This window comes from Gobio gobio (assembly GCF_949357685.1).
Source record: "Gobio gobio genome assembly, chromosome: 25".
Classification (NCBI taxonomy): Eukaryota; Metazoa; Chordata; class Actinopteri; order Cypriniformes; family Gobionidae; genus Gobio; species Gobio gobio.
In genome coordinates, this window is record NC_137121.1 from 32923470 (window position 1) to 32944679 (window position 21210).

General features: G+C 46.6%; 1 protein-coding gene across 2 annotated transcripts in view; it reads left to right on the top strand.

The window, feature by feature from the left end:
• The window catches only part of ano5a (anoctamin 5a), an 87539-nt gene that overhangs the window by 63773 nt on the left and 2556 nt on the right, over nt 1–21210 (top strand). For both annotated transcript variants that reach the window (XM_079809345.1, XM_079809344.1), the window contains 8 exons: nt 72–146; nt 11956–12184; nt 12411–12589; nt 12779–12876; nt 15563–15693; nt 16881–17086; nt 18837–19039; nt 19136–19241. In XM_079809345.1, the coding sequence (XP_079665471.1) occupies nt 72–146; nt 11956–12184; nt 12411–12589; nt 12779–12876; nt 15563–15693; nt 16881–17086; nt 18837–19039; nt 19136–19241 (1227 nt within the window). The remainder of the gene's footprint in view (nt 1–71; nt 147–11955; nt 12185–12410; nt 12590–12778; nt 12877–15562; nt 15694–16880; nt 17087–18836; nt 19040–19135; nt 19242–21210) is intronic.

A 21210-nucleotide genomic window follows, 5' to 3' on the forward strand; every position in this document is an offset into this window, starting at 1 on the left:
GATTAGGACTGCTGTCCCAGGTGTGTGGTGGTGGTTGCTCATGATCCCTGCTTTGCTTGCTTGCTGTGTAGGAGATGGAGCCCTATTTACCTCTAACAAGCAAGTGTGCTCGCTCAATGCTGTCTGGGGCCACCGTCCTCTTCTGGGTGAGCATCAAAACCGTCTGCTACTCTTAGCAGACTCAGAATTTTATACAGTAAAGTACACATTTTGTCACCTTTTTATATTAGCACATAATGTACAAAACAATGCAGTGGGGTTCAAAGGTCTTAGACAACACTGAAAATCTGGAATTAAACTTAGAGATACTTGGAAACACAACACTATGTCCTAACCAGATGCAATAAGATTCCAGCAACAAGCTATTTATCTATTCACACCAGATGCGACACGACTACGGAACGCAAAAAAAACACAGCCAATCAGAAAAGAGTGTGGGCGGAGTCTCTCTGCAAACGCAGTGCACTCACAACCATATCAATCCAAAACCACAGCCAATCAGAAAAAAGTGTGGGCGGAGTCTCTCTGCAAACGCAATGAACTCACAACCATATCAATCCAAAACCACAGCCAATCAGAAAAAAGTGTGGGTGGAGTCTCTCTGCAAGCGCAATGAACTCACAACCATATCAATCCAAAACCACAGCCAATCAGAAAAAAGTGTGGGCGGAGTCTCTCTGCAAGCGCAGTGCACTCACAACCATATCCATCCAAAACCACAGCCAATTAGAAGAGAGTGTGGGCGGAGTCTCTCTGCAAGCGCAGTGCACTCACAACCATATCCATCCAAAACCACAGCCAATTAGAAGAGAGTGTGGGCAGAGTCTCTCTGCAAGCGCAGTGCACTCACAACCATATCCATCCAAAACCACAGCCAATCAGAAAATAGTGTGGGCGGAGTCTCTCTGCAAGCGCAATGCACTCACAACCAAATCCATCCAAAACCACAGCCAATCAGAAAATAGTGTGGGCGGAGTCTCTCTGCAAGCGCAGTGCACTCACAACCATATCCATCCAACACCACAGCCAATCAGAAAAGAGTGTGGGCGGAGTCTCTCTGCAAACGCAGTGCACTCACAACCATATCAATCCAAAACCACAGCCAATCAGAAAATAGTGTGGGCGGAGTCTCTCTGCAAGCGCAATGCACTCACAACCAAATCCATCCAAAACCACAGCCAATCAGAAAATAGTGTGGGCGGAGTCTCTCTGCAAGCGCAGTGCACTCACAACCATATCCATCCAAAACCACAGCCAATCAGAAAATAGTGTGGGCGGAGTCTCTCTGCAAGCGCAGTGCACTCACAACCATATCCATCCAACACCACAGCCAATCAGAAAAGAGTGTGGGCGGAGTCTCTCTGCAAACGCAATGCACTCACAACCAAATCCATCCAAAACCACAGCCAATCAGAAAATAGTGTGGGCGGAGTCTCTCTGCAAGCGCAGTGCACTCACAACCATATCCATCCAAAACCACAGCCAATCAGAAAATAGTGTGGGCGGAGTCTCTCTGCAAGCGCAGTGCACTCACAACCATATCCATCCAACACCACAGCCAATCAGAAAAGAGTGTGGGCGGAGTCTCTCTGCAAACGCAGTGCACTCACAACCATATCAATCCAAAACCACAGCCAATCAGAAAAAAGTGTGGGCGGAGTCTCTCTGCAAACGCAATGAACTCACAACCATATCAATCCAAAACCACAGCCAATCAGAAAAAAGTGTGGGTGGAGTCTCTCTGCAAGCGCAGTGCACTCAAAACCAAATCAATCCAAAATCACAGCCAATCAGAAAATAGTGTGGGCGGAGTCTCTCTGCAAGCGCAGTGCACTCACAACCATATCCATCCAACACCACAGCCAATCAGAAAAGAGTGTGGGTGGAGTCTCTCTGCAAGCGCAATGCACTCACAACCAAATCCATCCAAAACCACAGCCAATCAGAAAATAGTGTGGGCGGAGTCTCTCTGCAAGCGCAGTGCACTCACAACCATATCCATCCAACACCACAGCCAATCAGAAAAGAGTGTGGGCGGAGTCTCTCTGCAAGGGCTCTGCACTCACAACCAAATTGATAAGCACATAATCAAATTCATAAATATTACACAATTTTAACATTATTAAAATACACACTGAGTGACTGAAACAATCTTTGTCATTGAGTGTGCTAATTTGTTCACAGTTTATGTTCTTGGTTCCTTTAATTCCTTTTCAAGGTCCAAGTTAAATCATCCAGTGTCGCTTTCAGTATGGCTATAAAGGTCATGCAAAATGATATTCAAACTCGCATTAAATTAAACATTAAATAAGGCACATAATCATGAGATTATCATTGTCATACTTTGTATGTTTCTGTAGAAGCATTTCTAAAATATAGTCCTGTAACGTGGAAAAGAGACCCTTTATATTTCCCGTGTCGTGGCGTCCGTTGCATCTGGTTAGGACAGGGATAAGGTGAACAAGAAATATTTGAGATTCTGCACTTCAATAATCAAATAAGCAAAATAGTGTGATGCTCTTTGGAGCTTTGGATCATTTTCAGATCATGCTAATAAAACCCATTGCTCATTACAACAAAAGCGTTTGAACCCCATTGAATATATTAGCTCAGTTTCAATGCCTGTCTACTGACAGCAGTTTAAACTTTAAAGGGGATGATACACGGGGCAACTTTTTTGAGCAATGTTGATTGGGCACTTTCCTATTTGAGAATGGGCATCACATTTCTATCTGGATACTTTAGATCGGTCGTGAGCCCTGTGTCTCACCTGGTTGCCCGTTTTTTGCTCAAAAAGTTGCCCCGTGTATCATCACCTTAAGGCATCATGTACAAAGATGTTATTTAATACTGAAAAGTATAAAAATAGTATTTGTGTGTGCTATGTTTTTCCATTTTCATAGAGTATTGCGTCATTAGCTTAGCAACATGCTAATGTCAAAAACAGTTTAAATCCATTGTCAATCAAATCTTCTTATCATTATCAATCAAAAGCATTTTGTATAATGTTGCATATTAAATTATATATATATATTTATATACACTGAACAAAAATATAGACGAAACACTTTTGTTTTTGCCCTCTTTTTTTATGAGCTGAACTCGAAGGTCTAAGACTTTTTCTATGTACACAAAAGACATATTTCTCTCAAATATTGTTGACAAATCTGTCTGAATCTGTGTTAGTGAGCACTTCTCCTCTGCCGAGATAATCCATCCACCTCACAGGTGTGGCATATCAAGATGCTGATTCGACAGCAGGATTATTGCACAGGTGTGCCTTAGGCTGGACACAATAAAAGGCCAAACAATATTTGAGAGAAATAGGTCTTTTGTGTACATAGAAAAGTCTTAGATCTTTGAGTTCAGCTCAAGAAAAAGACGGCAAAAACAAGTGTTTCGTCTATAATTTTGTTCAGTGTATGTATATATATATATATATACATAGTATTTAATGACTGCCTTTGTGCAGTGTTCCAAATTAATTACTTAAGAGGTGCCACTGCAGTTAGGATGCAAAAAAAAAAAATGTTTTATGCATTTGGCCGTTCATTTACACAATAACCATGTTTTGAGGGTCTAAAACACAAACTTTAGAAAACAGGATTTAAAGCACACGTTTTTGAAAATGATACCCTTATTGTCTCCAACTACTGTATTGTTTCGAATTTACATATACATCTGAAAAAAACGTGTTTGTCTTATATTCAGGGTCTAGACTTTTACATGTCATTAATACATCCGCAACAACAGGTGGCGCCAAATACGCGTAAAACGAGTGTGCCGAGAAATATGGGCCCTATTCACATGGACTGAGGCACAGCTGCACTTATGGCGTGTCCGAATCCACTTTTGCTTGTTTAACGACGGAAAAAACGCTCTGCGCTCGTCTCTTAATAAGTCATGGGTGTGTTTTGGGAGTAACGTGTTCCCTTTAAAAGCCAGTTGCGCTCGTGCCATGGTGGATTCGCTATTCACATGGTGGGATTTGCAAGCAGAAAGACTGAACACACCTGGTTTTCAGACCAGACGCCCATGGGTGAACAGATGGCGCGAGTGCATTTGCTATTTGAACAATGTGGAGCTGGACGTGAAAATGAAAACTGCGTCAGGCTAAACTAGCAGAAAACTCTTGCGCAGAGTCTGGCGTCACATTGCGCCGGGTGGATGATAGGGTTATTAACACACCCTTAGTGTGTGCTGTATTTCCATGCCTATTAGAGTAGTGCGTCATTAGCTTAGCAACATGCTAATATCAAAAACAGTCTAAATCCATTGTCAATCAAATCGTCTGTGAACTTTGCCTGCTATTTTTGTATAATGCTGCATGCCTGAAAACGCAAGATTTTGAAAACGATACTGTTATTGTCTCTGTGTAAACTACCGTAATGTTCCGAATATAAGACGATGTTTTGTTTCTTTCACATCTGAATTTTTTTTTTTCGTTTTATATTCAGGGTCTAGACTTGTACATGTCATTAATACATCCGCAACAACAGGTGGCGCCAAATATGCGTAAAACAAGTGTGCCGATAACTACGGTGTGCCCGAGTATAATGTTAGAAGATCACGAGCACTAAAAATGCTAATGTAGCGTTCACACCGGATGCGAATGACGCAAATAAATCACGCTATCCGCACAAAGAGTTTACTCGCTTCATTCGCGTGTGACATTTACTTCACAACAGACGCGAATTCGAGAAAAGCTTACTGTCGGACTGTCATGCTTGCGTGCCTCGCTGACGGGAAGAAACTTCCCCTGTACGTGATTTTAAAACGTAAGCCGGTACCCAGATTACACTTCTACTGTTAATGAAATGTTGGCAGGCTACATGGTTTTCACTATGAGATGGGTGGCCTAATTGTTATAATTCAGATGGGCTACAGGTTATTTTTATGGTATGGCAAAATGCGTTCGGTGGTACATTTTACCAGTATTTACCATACTTTCAATACAAAAAAATGGTTGTCATCTTATATTCGGAACAATGCGGTACAAAAAAGCTAATTTGAGAAAACGGTGACGTCAAACACATGTGTATTATGTGTTCAGTCTGTAGTGTTTCTTTACAACATGCCATCGCCATCTACTGGCCCGGCAGAATAATACAGCGTTTTTAGTGTTTTCGCGGATCCGTGTGAACAGGGATCACGTTGCCGTCTGTACACGAAAAAAGCAAAGGAATAACGTTTCCGTTTTTAGTACTCCGTTGTCGTGTAAACGCACCCTTAGAAACGTCTCGGTTACGTATGGTAACCCTCGTTCCCTGAAGGAGGGAACGGAGACGTACGTCGGACGTACCGACGAATTGGGATCACTTCTGGGAGCCCCTATCAGCTTCGAGCTATCTAGAACCGGCCAATGAACAATTGGCGTGCGAGATTTGCATCTCGCGCTCCGCCCCGCGCCGCGGGTATAAACAGGAAGCGAGAGCGAATGCACGCTGTTTTTCACTGAGGAGCCACACGTAGTGGCTCGACCTGCAGTGATGGTACAGCAACTGTGGCGACGGGACGTACGTCTCCGTTCCCTCCTTCAGGGAACGAGGGTTACCATACGTAACCGAGACGTTCCCATTCAGTCGGTCACGTTCGACGTACGTCGGACGTACCGACGAATTGGGATCCCCTATGGAAAACGCCATAGTTACTACCACTTCCAGCGCCCAGCGATGAGCCCCACAGACCCCGATCTGATGCGGGCGGGCAGGTTCACGCAGGGAGAGTCAAAGCTGCTGTTCCGCAAGACCCACTCAGCTGACTGTATTGGATAACGCTGGGAAAGCGTGCCTGTGAAGGCAGCTGCGGAAGCCACATCATGCCCAGAGGGAGTTAACATGTGGAGAATACACGTATGGGCTGGCCGTGGGCAGCACAACATACGGAAGTCTCAGGGGTGGCCCCGGTCAATTAGGAGGGAGACAACACGAACCTGAGACGGCAGAGGAGCTCTGCCGAGGGAAAGACACGGGCTCGCCGTAGGGAGCCGTACCGTGGAAGAATACACATATGGGACCGCCGTGGGGGTCACTACATACGGAACCCAGCCTAACACAAGTTCCACCAATGCATACGAGTGTTAGACCTGGCGTCGAACGCTCCGCCACGTCCGACTGCCGCGGGTTGCGGAGGACTCAACAGGGTTCGCCGTTCCGGGGAACTCGACTGGAGCAGAATAAGCGCACGCATCCGTCTACCATAGGGGAGGGAATGGCGCAGCAAGCCGACACTGGAACGGGTACTTCGGTGTTACTGACTATGGGAAGTGAGCACACAGGAAGAGACCGGCTCTACACGGAGGCTATAGAATCTAGCGAACGTGTTAGGTGTCGCCCAGCCCGCAGCTCTACAAATATCTGTCAGCGAGGCGCCACGAGCCAGCGCCCAGGAAGAGGCAACACCCCTAGTGGAGTGGGCTCTTAACCCGAGCGGGCAGGGCACGTCTTGGGACTGATAAGCCAAGACGATGGCGTCCACTATCCAGTGGGCCATCCTCTGCTTGGAGACAGCCTTTCCCTTCTGCTGTCCTCCGTAACAGACGAAGAGCTGCTCTGAGGTCCTGAAGCTTTGCGTTCGGTCCACGTAAGTCCGGAGAGCACGGACGGGACAGAGAAAAGCTAGGGCTGGGTCTGCCTCCTCCGAAGGCAGCGCTTGCAGGCTCACCACTTGGTCCCGGAAGGGAGTAGTGGGAACCTTGGGCACGTATCCAGGCCGGGGTCTCAAGATCACATGAGAGTTACCGGGCCCGAACACCAGGCACGATTCGTCGACCGAAAATGCCTGCAGGTCCCCTACCCTCTTGATGGAGGCCAACGCAATCAGGAGTATAGTCTTTAACGACAGGATTTTCAACTCGGCTGACTGCAGAGGCTCAAAGGGTTCTCTCTGTAGTGCAGTAAGCACCAGAGCTAAGTCCCAAGAGGGTATAGAGGGAGGACGAGGAGGATTTAATCTCCTCGCTCCCCTAAGGAACCTGACGATCAGATCGTGCTTACCTAGAGATTTTCCATCTACGAACTCATGATTAGCGGCGATAGCGGCAACATAGACCTTGAGGGTGGAGGGAGACAGCCTTCGCTCCAACCCATCTTGTAGAAAGGTAAGCACAGAAGCGATCGAACATCTTCGGGGGTCTTCTTGGCGGGAAGAGCACCAATCGACGAACAGGTTCCACTTCAACGCATAGAGGCGCCTCGTAGAGGGGGCTCTAGCGGAAGTGATGGTGTCAACTACCGCTTGTGGTAGGTCACCTAGAACCTCCGCGTCCCGTCCAGGGACCAGACATGGAGTTTCCAGAGGTCTGGACGCGGGTGCCATAGGGTGCCCCGTCTCTGAGTCAGGAGGTCCTGCCTCAGAGGAATGGGCCAGGGAGGTGCTGTCGCAAGGAGCACTAGTTCCGGGAACCAAGTCCGGTTGGGCCAATACGGAGCGACCAACAGGACCTGCTCCTCGTCCTCCCTGACTTTGCACAGAGTCTGCGCAAGAAGGCTCACTGGGGGAAACGCATACTTGCGTTCTTCCCGGGGCCAGCTGTGGGCCAGGGCATCCGACCCGAGGGTTCCCTCGGTCAAGGAATAAAACCACTGACAGTGGGTCGTCTCTGGGGAGGCAAACAGGTCTACCTGTGCGGCCCCGAAACGACTCCAGATTAGCTGGACCGCCTGGGGATGGAGTCGCCATTCTCCCGGAAGTTCCTGCTGACGTGACAGCTCGTCGGCCGCACAATTGAGCAGGCCCGGAATGTGAACAGCACGAAGCGACCTCAGATGCTTCTGACTCCATAAGAGGAGATGGCGGGCGAGTTGCGACATGCGACGGGAGCGTAGACCACCTTGTTTGTTGATGTACGCTACGGCCGCAGTGTTGTCCGTCCGGACCAGAACGTGCTTGCCTCTGAGCGGCACTTTGAAGCGGCTGAGTGCAAGACGAACTGCTAACAACTCGAGGCAATTGATATGCCATTGCAGCTGAGGCCCCGTCCACAGGCCCGAAGCTGCAAGCCCGTTGTACGTGGCACCCCAACCCGTGGATGAGGCATCCGTGGAGACAACGGAGTGCCTGGACACTTGTTCTAGGGGGACTCCCGCCCGGAGAAACAAAGGGTCCGACCACGGGCCGAAGGTTTGGCGGCACCTCGGAGTCACTTGGACGCGGAGGGAACCGCTGTGCCACGCCCATCTCGGGACTCGATCGTGTAGCCAGCGTTGAAGCGGTCTCATATGAAGCAATCCGAGCGGCGTTACTGCGGCTGCGGATGCCATATGCCCCAGGAGCCTCTGAAAATGTTTCAGTGGAACCGCTGTCCTGCCTTTGAATGAATTCAGGCAGTTCAACACCGACTGGACGCGCTCCTCGGTGAGGCGCGCAGTCATGGCGACCGAGTCCATCTCCATACCGAGAAAAGAGATCCTCTGCGTGGGGCAGAGTTTGCTCTTCTCCCAGTTGACCCGAAGTCCCAACTGGCTGAGGTGACTGAGCACCTTGTCCCTGTGTTCGCACAACTGCTCTCGTGACTGGGCAAGAATCAGCCAGTCGTCGAGGTAGTTGAGGATGCGAACACCATGCTCTCTCATGGGAGCAATGGCCGCCTCCGCAACCTTCGTAAAGACGCGGGGCGACAGGGACAGGCCGAAGGGTAAGACGCGGTACTGATATGCCCGTCCCTCGAACGCGAAGCGCAGAAAGGGCCGGTGTCGAGGGAGAATCGAGACATGAAAGTACGCGTCCTTCAGGTCGATCGCTGCAAACCAATCTTGGGGACGGATGCACCTGAAGATGCGCTTCTGCGTTAACATCGTGAACGGCAGCCTGTGAAGGGACCGGTTCAGGAATCGCAGGTCCAAGATCGGTCGTAACCCGCCGCCTTTCTTGGGTACAATGAAGTACGGGCTGTAGAACCCGGACCTCATATCGGCTTGAGGGACCGGCTCTATCGCGTCCTTCGCCAGGAGGACAGCGATCTCCGCCCTGAGCACGGGGGCGTTCGCCTCCACTACAGTCGTGAAGTGAACGCCCCTGAACTTGGGGGGACGCCGGGCGAACTGAATCGCATAGCCGAGTCTGATGGTACGGATGAGCCACCGAGACGGGCTGGGAAGCGCTAGCCAGGCTCCCAGACTCCGAGCAAGGGGGACCATCGGCACCACAGACGTACCCGCAGCGGGGCAGCGAGGCGGAACGCAGGGATCCGGCACGGACGGCATGGGAGCGGCCCGAAGCGGGATCTGAGTGTGCTGTGCAACACTTACCTGCATCCGCGGAGGGGACGTGCGAGTGTGGGGAGGCCGCTTGTGTGCGTCCCGACAGCCGGCGTCCCCTGCTGGCGAAGGGAGAGGTACTTGAGGGTGGCGAGGCATGGGAGCGTCGACCACCGCCAAGCGCGCTCTCTTGGCACCCAGAGATATTGGAAACTGCTCTTTTATTGATGTTTTGGGTGCCGCTGGCACTGGGGCCAGCGGCGGAACAGACAAACAAAAGATTCTCCCCCGGCCCTCCTCCGGGGGAAGGAGTGGTGCTGCAGCCATCTCCCTCCGAGCAGTTTCCTCCATCTCTGGGTGGCCCGTCTCAGGGTCGCTTGCGACGACGCTTGCCACCTGGCTTGGCAGCGGCCTGAGCGGGCTGGACATCCTTCCCACGGCCGGCCCCACGCCGTCGGCTGGTGGAAGGCTGCTGCGGTGCCTTGGCGGGGGCGGAGGCGGCGGCGGGTGGACGTCCTCGGCGACGAGTAGTCGGAGGCGCTGCCGCCGGCGGCGGGGTGGAGGCAGCAGCGGGCCGCCGGGGCAGGATGTGCTTGATCGCCTCCGTCTGCTTCTGGGCGGCCGAGAACTGCTGGGCGAAGCTCTCGACCGCGTCGCCGAACAACCCAGCTGACGAGATGGGGGAGTCCAGGAACCGATGTTTATCGGTCTCCCTCATATCAGCCAGGTTGAGCCAGAGATGACGCTCCTGGACCACAAGCGTGGACATCGCCTGACCGATGGAACGGGCGGTGACTTTCGTCGCCCGGAGGGCGAGGTCCGTCGCCGTCCGGAGCTCCCGGAGGAGCTCTGGGTCAGGCCTACCCTCGTGCATGTCAAGGAGCGCTTGGGCCTGGTGGACCTGAAGCAGCGCCATGCCATGCAAGGCGGACGCAGCCTGCCCGCAGGCCTTGTAAGCCTTCCCAGTCAGACTGGAAGAGAACTTACAGGCCCGGGACGGGAGACACGGGTCACCGCGCCAGTTAGAGGCGGTCGCCGGACACAGTTGCATCGCGACGGCGCGCTCCACTGGCGGGATCCCCACGTAACCCTTGGCTGGTCCGCCGTCGAGAGTAGTGAGGGGGGAGGAGTCACTCGGCCGGTTTCTGGCAGAAAAAGGTGCCTTCCACGACCTCGTGAGCTCCTCATGCACCTCCGGGAAGAAAGGTGTCGGGGCGGGACGCTGAGAACCAGCGCGACCCACCCCGAGGAACCAATCGTCCAACCTAGAGGGTTCGGGACACGGTGGAGGGTTCCACTCGAGCCCAACCCTTTCGGCGGCCCGGGAAAGCATAGCAGCCATCTCAGGGTCCGGTGCAGCCGTTGCCACTCTCCCAGAGGGAGGCAGTACGACTGAACCTTCATCCCCCGAGGACTGAAACTCCCCCTCCGATGCAGCGATTGACATCTGTTCATCTGCTGGAGCTCCAAAAGTCACCACTGGTCTCCCGTGGGAGGGTCCAGCGGGTTCTCCTGGAGGCTCTACCGGCTGCGGAGCAGAGGGAATAGGGGCCTGCGGAGATTGACTCGGCGGGTTTGCCCTAAACGTGATCCTCAGATCACCCTGGCCATCCAAAGAAGCAGGTCCACCCGGGTTAGGGGCAGCCCTGGTTCGTGGGATGGGTAAGGGGACTCCCCCAGCCCGGAGGTAGGAGAGTCTCGATCTAAGCTCCGCGATAGTCATGTTCCCGCAGTGGGAACATGAACTATCCACAAACGCCGCCTCAACGTGCTGTATGCCCAAACACGTGAGACAGCGATTGTGACCGTCAGCAGGGGACAGGGAACGACCGCATCCAGAAACGCACGGGTGGTAAGACATCCTGAAAAGGACGGCACGTCACCCGTGAACTCTTTTTGTGAGGAAACGCTCTTGTGCTGAAGCACTCAGGGGGAAACGCGACAGCGCACGGGATTGTTGTGCAGCCCGTGCCTGTACTCAGCAGGAAAAACGCCCAACCAGACCAACAGGATTTGCTGTTGCTGTTAAAACAGCAGTTTTTCTCTGCTTGCAGAGGCAGCCGATGAGTCAGCGCGGATCCCGCTGGAATGTGCCGTCTCTCCAACACGCGTTTCCTGGATTCTCCGGTCTTCTAAATAACTTGCTGATAGCAGCGATAAACTCAAGCAGTGTTGCGTTGAGAGTCCTCTTCATCTGCCGTGTGGCTCCGAAGTGAATGACAGCGTGCATTCGCTCTCGCTTCCTGTTTATACCCGCGGCGCGGGGCGGAGCGCGAGATGCAAATCTCGCACGCCAATTGTTCATTGGCCGGTTCTAGATAGCTCGAAGCTGATAGGGGCTCCCAGAAGTGATCCCAATTCGTCGGTACGTCCGACGTACGTCGAACGTGACCGACTGAATGGGAACTATGTTGTTAGTAGAAAGTAGTAGTTTTGAAACTGAGCTATTATATACAAATATTAAAAAGCAGGTTTTGCATTATATCTGTGTTAGACTTAATATTGAATGTTAATAAGTCACTGGACTGTATGGACACAGAATCACACATCTGTAAGTCAGTAAGTTAAATGTTGCCTGATGCATGTTTTTACTAGCATGTAGCATGTCAGTGTTTTGGCGTGTCCTAGTTCATAGTTTCCACACTGTTCAAACTTTTTGTACAATATTATTGTATGAATAATTGAGTAGAATGTACTAATTGCTGTGTGTGAGTTGTTCTGTGTGTGTGACGTTCACCTCTCTCGCCTCAAAACCCAGATCTCTCTGATTATTGCCAGTATAATCGGTGTGATAGCGTACCGTCTGGCAGTGTTCGCGGCGTTTGCCAGCATCATGAAGGACAGCCCGACCAATAAACTGGATGTGGTCGGAAGCCTCATCACGCCTCAGTTTGCCACATCCGTCACTGCTTCCTGCATCAACTTTGTCATCATCATGATCCTGAACTTCCTGTATGAGCGTGTAGCCATTAAGATCACTGATATGGGTGAGTCTTGAGCAAATATAAGCTCTCCAGCTCAGTATAGAGATTATTAAATTTGCCATTGGCACCTACCAATTGTTCCAATCAGTTCATAAAGTGCTCTAAATCACGTGACAGATAATAATAAGGGAAACACTGTCATATATTGTACAATTACTAAAGTATGCCCATAATACATACAGGTGTTTGTAGGTTTGCAGTGACTTTTATTCACTTGTTTTGTCCACAGAGGTTCCCAAAACCCACGTGGAGTATGAGAACAGGCTAACCATCAAGATGTTCCTCTTCCAGTTTGTCAACTACTATTCCTCCTGCTTCTACGTCGCCTTTTTCAAAGGCAAATTTGTGGGTTACCCTGGCAACTATGCCTACATGTTCGGCGAATGGAGCGGGTTGAGAAATGAAGAGGTAGACCTGAGATCCCATGAGAATTATTGCAATTATTTCACTGTTGAAAATGTGGATAGATTATTGTCTGTGGAACTTGAATGTAAATTAATTAAGCAGAGAGTTAAAGCACAATTAAATACGAATGCAATTATAGTTTGTGAATTATTAGTAGATTCTTGTTTATGATGGTCATAATTGTCTTTTCAGTGCGAGCCGGGCGGCTGTTTGATTGAGTTAACCACTCAGTTAGTGATAGTGATGGTGGGTAAGCAGGTTTGGGGGAACATACAGGAAGCACTCGTCCCGTAAGTCCCCATGACATCATCATCACACAAGATTATATTCATAACCATAATTATCTGTTGCTTGGCCAGGGAATATACCTAAATGAATGCTTAATGTTATGACTGTAAATGGAGTGTATAATAATTCAGATCCAGCCAATGTGTCTGTGAGTTTCTATGCATTAGGGGTCAAGCAGTGAAGGTGTGCGACTGTGCGTAAGCACCTATTGAATCCGTTGGCGTTCTTATTATTCTTCAAATTTTTTCTTCTTTTTCTTCCGCTCTTGAGTCTATTGCAGACCTGCTTGCGGGAAAGTTATGAGATTTGGCACACTTATAGGGGACAGTCTGATCTGTCACTAGAGCAAATTTGGAGTCTCTAACTCAATCCCTCTAGCGCCACCAACTGTCCAAAGTTGCACTGAAGTTTATGCTAATAACTTTTGAACCGTAAGGGCTCAAAACTAAATTTCCAAAAAACTGAATTTTCCAAAAAGGCTGCTTTTTTTAAACTCCTCCGAGGCTGATATTCATGAACATTGAACCAGATCATCTTCAGACCATGCCGACAACAATTCAAGAATTCAAGTTGATTCGTCAAACCTTTCTCGAATAATGTGTGAATAAATTTGACAAAGAGCACGCAAAAATTAACAGGCTATATCTCCGCACCGCTTTAGCGTATTCTGACCAAACTTGGTGTGTGTCATGATCAAGCGGCACCTCCCGCAGTTTCTCTTGAAGCCAATACAGAAGAGACTTAAAATGCAGTTCATCGACTGGCCACTAGAGACAGACTCCAGAAGGAGCAGAATCTCATTGAGCTCATGTTAAAATGCCCAACTTTACAGCAGAAAAAAACATGTTTACAGTCTGGGACAAATTGTGGTTTTGGTCTATATATATAATTTTGCCCTTCATGACAACTGTGAGGGGGGGACATGAAATGGCTGACATGATTGTTTTAATATACGGCGAATAAGCTCAATTTGCCGGCTTGTAGTCTCAATAGGGTGAATTCAGAGTGATTGGGACACTTTTTCCAAGTCATCTAAATGGCAAAAAGTGTCCCAATCACCCTGAAATCACCCTATGTAGAGCTCAAATTGAGTAGAGAGCTTTTTTTAAAACTTACTTGATTGTCCGACCTCCTCACTCACTTTCTTCCAAGCAAGATCCTTTTTATTCCTGTATCTATAAAGTATGTACAGCCCCGGCTATCCACATATGATTTTGTCCTCATTGTTGTCACTACTAGAGCAAGCTCCTGATTGGTTAACGTGGCGCGACTATCCGCCAAAGTTCAGATTTTTCAACTCGCCATGTCATTTGCGCGAATTGCGTCATTCGCGTCGCCTCATTCGCGCGAATCGTGCTGCAAAATGTCTATTCGAGTCTTTGCATTGACTTAACAATTGCACAAAACACTTAATTCGCGTCTGGTGTGAACGCACCATTAAAGTTCTGCATAATTAAGGGCATGGCCACTTTGAGTGACAGGTGGATTGCCGTTTGTCTGCTGTCTGTTAGTCATCACGTCACCTCAGCTCCGCCCACGTCCCGCCTCTTTGCCCATTTTCTGTTATCCGGGAGTGACGTGCGATGACCCTACTTTACACTTCAAAACTGCTCTTCAGAATCCTATGGGTGACGTATTTTATCCATATTTTTTTACATTCAATGGTCTTGACAACCATGACCTGAGGCTACATGATGCGTTTCGGCATAGTGCCACCTAGTGGTCAGGAGATATGAAAAATTGCTCAATTTTGCATATAACTTCTGAACGCTTTGGCCAGAAATCACAAAACTTGTCTCTTTAGATTTGGTGAAGCATGCAGTCGAACAATACCAATTTTCTGATATCGGCCATTTTGGGCGTCGGCAATTTAGAATTTTAACGTAAAATGCTATATTTTACACCGCATTGGCGTAACATAACAGTACTCAAAATGTTTTGGGGAAGCGCCATCTTGTGTTCAAAAGTTATAATTAAATTTCCAAAAATGCTAATAACTTAAATTAAATTAGTTTAATAGGCTAATTAGATTAAATTAGCCTATTGTAATGAAACCCATTCCTTGGGTCATGCCGAGAACATAGATACTACTTTTGCCATTGTCAGCTGAACGTCCTGTCCACCATTTTGATTTTCTTTAAAAATCTACTTTTTTTTAACTCCTCCTAATCCGTTTGTCCGAATTTCACCAAAATCAAATTGTGTCATCTTCAAACCATGCCGGCAAAAAGTTATGGATTTGGTGTTGATAAATGGTTTTCGTACACCACATCAACAAAGTTTATGGCATGCCAAAACAACTCTTGAGGCTGTATCTCTGCAATGCTTTGGGATATTATAAGATACACCAATCTTTACATGTGTCACAGTCACCTCACTCTGACCACACCACATCAGTTTGGTCACAGCGCCACCTATTGGTTGAAAGTAATAAACCATTAAATGACATACTAGTGTTTTTATTAGATTTTTCAGGCATTTTGCCTAAAATCATCTTAATATGCTTGATTGTTGCAGTTGGTCTGATGCTCCCAGCCATGCAGTCATGACTTGTCATGCCTTCTTTGAGCTTGGCCCCTTAATGGCAGCTTGCAGCTATATTTCATTTATTTATTAGTGTTAATTATTTATTTGTTGATAGTGGGCGGTGTTTTCTATATTTATATGTCCTTATGTTTGTGTATGTAGCTGGTTGCGTAACTGGTGGGTGAGCAGAAGCGCTCGGAATCATCCGGAGAGTCTGTACAGCCGCTGGGAGCAGGATCACGACCTCCAGGACTTCTGTCAGCTCGGCCTGTTCTACGAGTACCTGGAGATGGGTGAGTGGAGAAACACACACGTCTGGTTCACTATCTTTGTGGGGACTCTCCATAGATGTAATGGTTTTTATATTGTACAAACTGTATATTCTCTCCCCTTACACTAACCCTACCCATCACACAAAACTTTCTGCATTTTTACTTTTAAAGAAAAAAGAAAAACTCATTCTGTATGATTTATAAGCATCATAAAATATCATAGGGACCTCAATTTAGGTGCACAGTTTCAGCACAGTGCCACCTAGTGGCCAGGAGATATGGAAAGTTTTATTTTTGCTTAAAACTATGAAAGCTTTGGCTAAAAATCACAGAACTGGACTCTTTAGGTTCAGTGTAGCATGCTGAGTTGAATGAATTTTGACGTAAAATGCTATATTTTACGAACACATTGGCGTACCGTTACTAAACTCAGTATGAGTCTTCGGCACCATGCCCTGACAGTACTCAAAAAGTTTAGAAACTCTCACACAAACATTTACGCACACTCTCGCACTCCTGGGCAAAAAATGGGCCGCATGGCACAATATTTAGTGGTCTTTTAATGATCTTAACCTTTTTAATCACATCACTGGTCATGAAATGAGCAGGGATCGCACAAATACTGTAGATGAAGTAACTTAGCACAGAATAGCTTTCCTCAACTTCCAGACAGTTTTTTCAGTCAGTGTCGTTCCACTCAATGTTAAAGGCTTCAAACTGTTCATGGGCCGTTGAAAAATGTCTTTTGAGTTCAATGTGAGACCAAATATTCACTGTAGGGTCAAATCTGGACTCGGAGCAGCCGAAACATGAGCCTGATGGACTCGTTCTCAAGACACTTCTTGGTTGTCAGGAGCAGAAATGCCGTCTGATCATTCCTCTTTAGATAACAACTTTTAATCTCTGCAATATTCCCCTGTCCTCCAAAGCATTAAATGGCTTTTCACAGTGAAGCCGCGGCTGAAATGACTCTTCCCGCTTCACTGTGCTTGAATTTCACACAGATGAAAATGAGGCTGTAAGCTTAACCAAATGAAATGATGAATTGCTTGTAACATGACTAGAGTTTCAAAGTAGTTTGACTAACACTGATGTACTTGCTTCTATATGAACAAGCGTCCACCCTGCAGTAACTCAGTTTTACAGACAGGTGGTGCTGTAGCTCTTCTTGGTGTGGAGTAGCACATCATGTCCTCGTTGTTTTGCAGTTGTCCAGTTTGGCTTCATCACCCTGTTTGTGGCCTCCTTCCCGCTGGCTCCTCTGCTGGCTCTGATGAATAACATCCTGGAAGTGCGCGTGGATGCCTGGAAATTCACCACTCAGTTCCGCAGGCCCGTGGCCGCCAAAGCGCACAGCATCGGCGCATGGGAGGAGATCCTCAACATGATCGCCGTCTTCTCAGTGGTCACCAATGTGAGTCTGTACCACATTCTGGTTCCGATTACACGTATCACCTGAAGAAAACTGGTAATAAACATGACACAAATAATACGTCAGGGACTGCTGATAGCTCATGAGTCTTTTAGACTCATTCCATTAAAAGAAGAATGATTGGTACACATGGGAGCTTGTTTGCATATCCTGACCAGAAATGCTATCAAAGTAGGTCATAACAGCATTTAAACAGTGCATCCTTTACAAAAAATAAGTATACTTTAAGTTCATTTTATTAAGTATACTTAAGTAAAAGTCAAGCTTATTTGTAAATATACTTTATGTATAAAGAGTAAACACAACTACAAGCCAAGTATACTTAATTATACTTTTAAGGTTATATGGATCAAAAGATTGACGATATACACTCACCTAAAGGATTATTAGGAACACCTGTTCAATTTCTCATTAATGCAATTATCTAATCAACCAATCACATGGCAGTTGCTTCAATGCATTTAGGGGTGTGGTCCTGGTCAAGACAATCTCCTGAACTCCAAACTGAATGTCAGAATGGGAAAGAAAGGTGATTTAAGCAATTTTGAGCGTGGCATGGTTGTTGGTGCCAGACGGGCCGGTCTGAGTATTTCACAATCTGCTCAGTTACTGGGATTTTCGCGCACAACCATTTCTAGGGTTTACAAAGAATGGTGTGAAAAGGGAAAAACATCCAGTATGCGGCAGTCCTGTGGGCGAAAATGCCTTGTTGATGCTAGAGGTCAGAGGAGAATGGGCCGACTGATTCAAGCTGATAGAAGAGCAACTTTGCCTGAAATAACCACTCGTTACAACCGAGGTATGCAGCAAAGCATTTGTGAAGACACAACACACACAACCTTGAGGCGGATGGGCTACAACAGCAGAAGACCCCACCGGGTACCACTCATCTCCACTACAAATAGGAAAAAGAGGCTACAATTTGCACAAGCTCACCAAAATTGGACAGTTGAAGACTGGAAAAATGTTGCCTGGTCTGATGAGTCTCGATTTCTGTTGAGACATTCAGATGGTAGAGTCAGAATTTGGCGTAAACAGAATGAGAACATGGATCCATCATGCCTTGTTACCACTGTGCAGGCTGGTGGTGGTGGTGTAATGGTGTGGGGGATGTTTTCTTGGCACACTTTAGGTCCCTTAGTGCCAATTGGGCATGGTTTAAATGCCACGGCCTACCTGAGCATTGTTTCTGACCATGTCCATCCCTTTATGACCACCATGTCCCCATCCTCTGATGGCTACTTCCAGCAGGATAATGCACCATGTCACAAAGCTCGAATCATTTCAAATTGGTTTCTTGAACATGACAATGAGTTCACTGTACTAAAATGGCCCCCACAGTCACCAGATCTCAACCCAATAGAGCATCTTTGGGATGTGGTGGAACGGGAGCTTCGTGCCCTGGATGTGCATCCCACAAATCTCCATCAACTGCAAGATGCTATCCTATCAATATGGGCCAACATTTCTAAAGAATGCTTTCAGCACCTTGTTGAATCAATGCCACATAGAATTAAGGCAGTTCTGAAGGCGAAAGGGGGTCAAACACAGTATTAGTATGGTGTTCCTAATAATCCTTTAGGTGAGTGTATATATACATATACTGTATATTGTGGTGATGGTATATCGTGTTTATTGCCGCATGTAATTGTATACGCATAGCACAGCACTAAGACAATGTAAAAACAGCAAAAGACAATGTAAGGCCTAATGTCATTGATTTGTTTGTCAGGCTTTCATTGTCTCGTTCACGTCTGACATGATCCCTCGGCTGGTGTATCTGTATGTGTATCACCCGGGCACTGAGATCACTATGGAGGGATACATCAACGACAGCCTTTCAGTCTTCAACATCTCCGAGATTCCACATGCAAACCTCCCAGAGGAAGGCGAGAACCCAGAATGGTTCAACAGCGCCAACATGACCACCTGCAGGTACTGTTGTGCATGTCTGCTCTGTGTCTTTCTATCGATAGATTCATTGGAACACTGACAAATGTGTGATAAACATGAAGGCTGTTGATACTCTAGGTACCGCGACTACCGCTACCCTCCAGGACACGAGAAGCAGTACAAGCACAACATGCAGTTCTGGCATATTCTAGCGGCCAAGTTTGCGTTTATCATCATCATGGAGGTATGGGCTCTCTAAATTCTCTTCATTTCCTTTCTGAAACAGAAGTACACTCAAGCATACTTTGAAAAAGAGTACTGATTATGTAAATCATATACTTTAACCCTCATCCTTCCCTCGGGTCATTTTGTTCATCGGTGTCCACATGCTAAAGTACACATATTTTTGTGTTGACCAACATAATAAAGCATACTTCCTGTGTGAAAGGCCATGATGTTGCTTTTTTAATTCTGTTTATCTTAGATTGACTAATATATTTGCTCACACTTTAGATTATGGTCCAATTCTCACTATTAACTAACTGTTAGGGATGTAGAATAAATACAGAATAAGTAAATGGGTCCAATAATGCCCCTTTTAAGATGTAAAATAAGTCTTTGATGTCTCCAGAGTGTATATAGGAAGTTTTAGCTCAAAATACCCCACAGATCATTTTTATATCCTGTTAAAATTTTCACTTTTTGAGGGTGAGCAAAAAAGCGCCATTTTTGTGTGTGTCCCTTTAACCCTCTTCGTTTAGGGGTTGCATTGGTTGTCTTCCCGGTCATAAGGGACCGGACACCTACAAATGAAACTTCCTCCACCCCAGTAAAACCAATGCAATTTATTTTTCTTCAATAATATTTTTTCTTTTTAATTTTGTAGTTTGAGATGATTTGATGGTATTTTTTAATATGTATGCAATAATTATGGTCTATTTTTGCCTTTGAAAATGATACAAAAAATGTTTTGTTTTATTTTTTTTAAATTATTGCAGTATTTCAGGTTAAAATAGAGACTAGGACAGATTAGCGCCCGCTTTTGGAATTATTTAAGAAATCATGCAACCATGTGTGTAATCACTAGAGGTCTCTATGGAGAGGCTTGAGAATTCCCTAGGTCTGTTTTGAACACATTTAATGATTTTTTTTTTTTTTGGTGGATTTGAATATATATTTAAAAAATCTCAAAGACTATTTATTATAAAGTTTAAGATATTTTTTTTTTTTGTTAGAAATATAGATTTTTTTTTCTGTGAATTTGTGTTTTTGCAGATTTCCCATTAATTTCCTATGGGGGTCATTTTTGACCGAAGAGCACAAGTGGGAGTATTTTTTTTATGACCACTCAATTTTTCTGTGTGTTTACATACCTAATGCTAGAAAAGTCACCAAGTTTCATATCATTCCGATGAAGCTGTGATTTTTAAAATTTCGAAACAGAATTTTCCGGTCAGAAATGACCGAAGAGCACCAGAGGGTTAAATGCAAATGAGCTGCTGCTCCCCGCCCCCTTTCAATAAGAGGGCGGAGCTTCAAGAGCTCATGTTAGCAGCTCTGATTACCTCACGCAGACACAAACTGAAAATGCAGGGCTCCAGAGTACGACTAAATGGTCGCATTTTGCAACTAAAATTTGAGAGTGTGCGACTGAATTTTACATCCAGTCGCACATGTGCGACCAGTAAATTTGCCTGCTGTCGGTACTGGAGAAATTAAGAAAATACACTTACTAATTATAATTGATAGACGTTATATCTGGCAAATTCTATCTTTCCCAGCCGTTTCTATATGAGATAATATTAAACCATTTGTCCGTGAGGCATTTTTGCGATCGCAATCCAGAAGAGAGAGAAAGCGAGCGAGCTCTCTCACGTGGAGCAGCGAACACAACACCACACTCAGCTTAATGAGTGACGATGGCCAAGAGAACTACACAAAAGTTTAGTCTGCTTACTTTAGGGATGTGCTGTGATATTAATCTAATTTTATTTTCGATTTTGGCTTCCAAGAATTATATAAAGATGGTATGAGGTAAAACTATTCCTATAGCCGTGTTCCGTCGAGCGCGATCCTACCCTTCACAGCTGCGCTGTCATTTCTCCCTAAACCTAAACTAAACGTCAGATTCAGTGATTGTTGTAAACTGCAGTCTCTACTGTTGCTAAACTGCGGGATGTGTTTGATAATAAAGAGCTATTAAATGCACAATA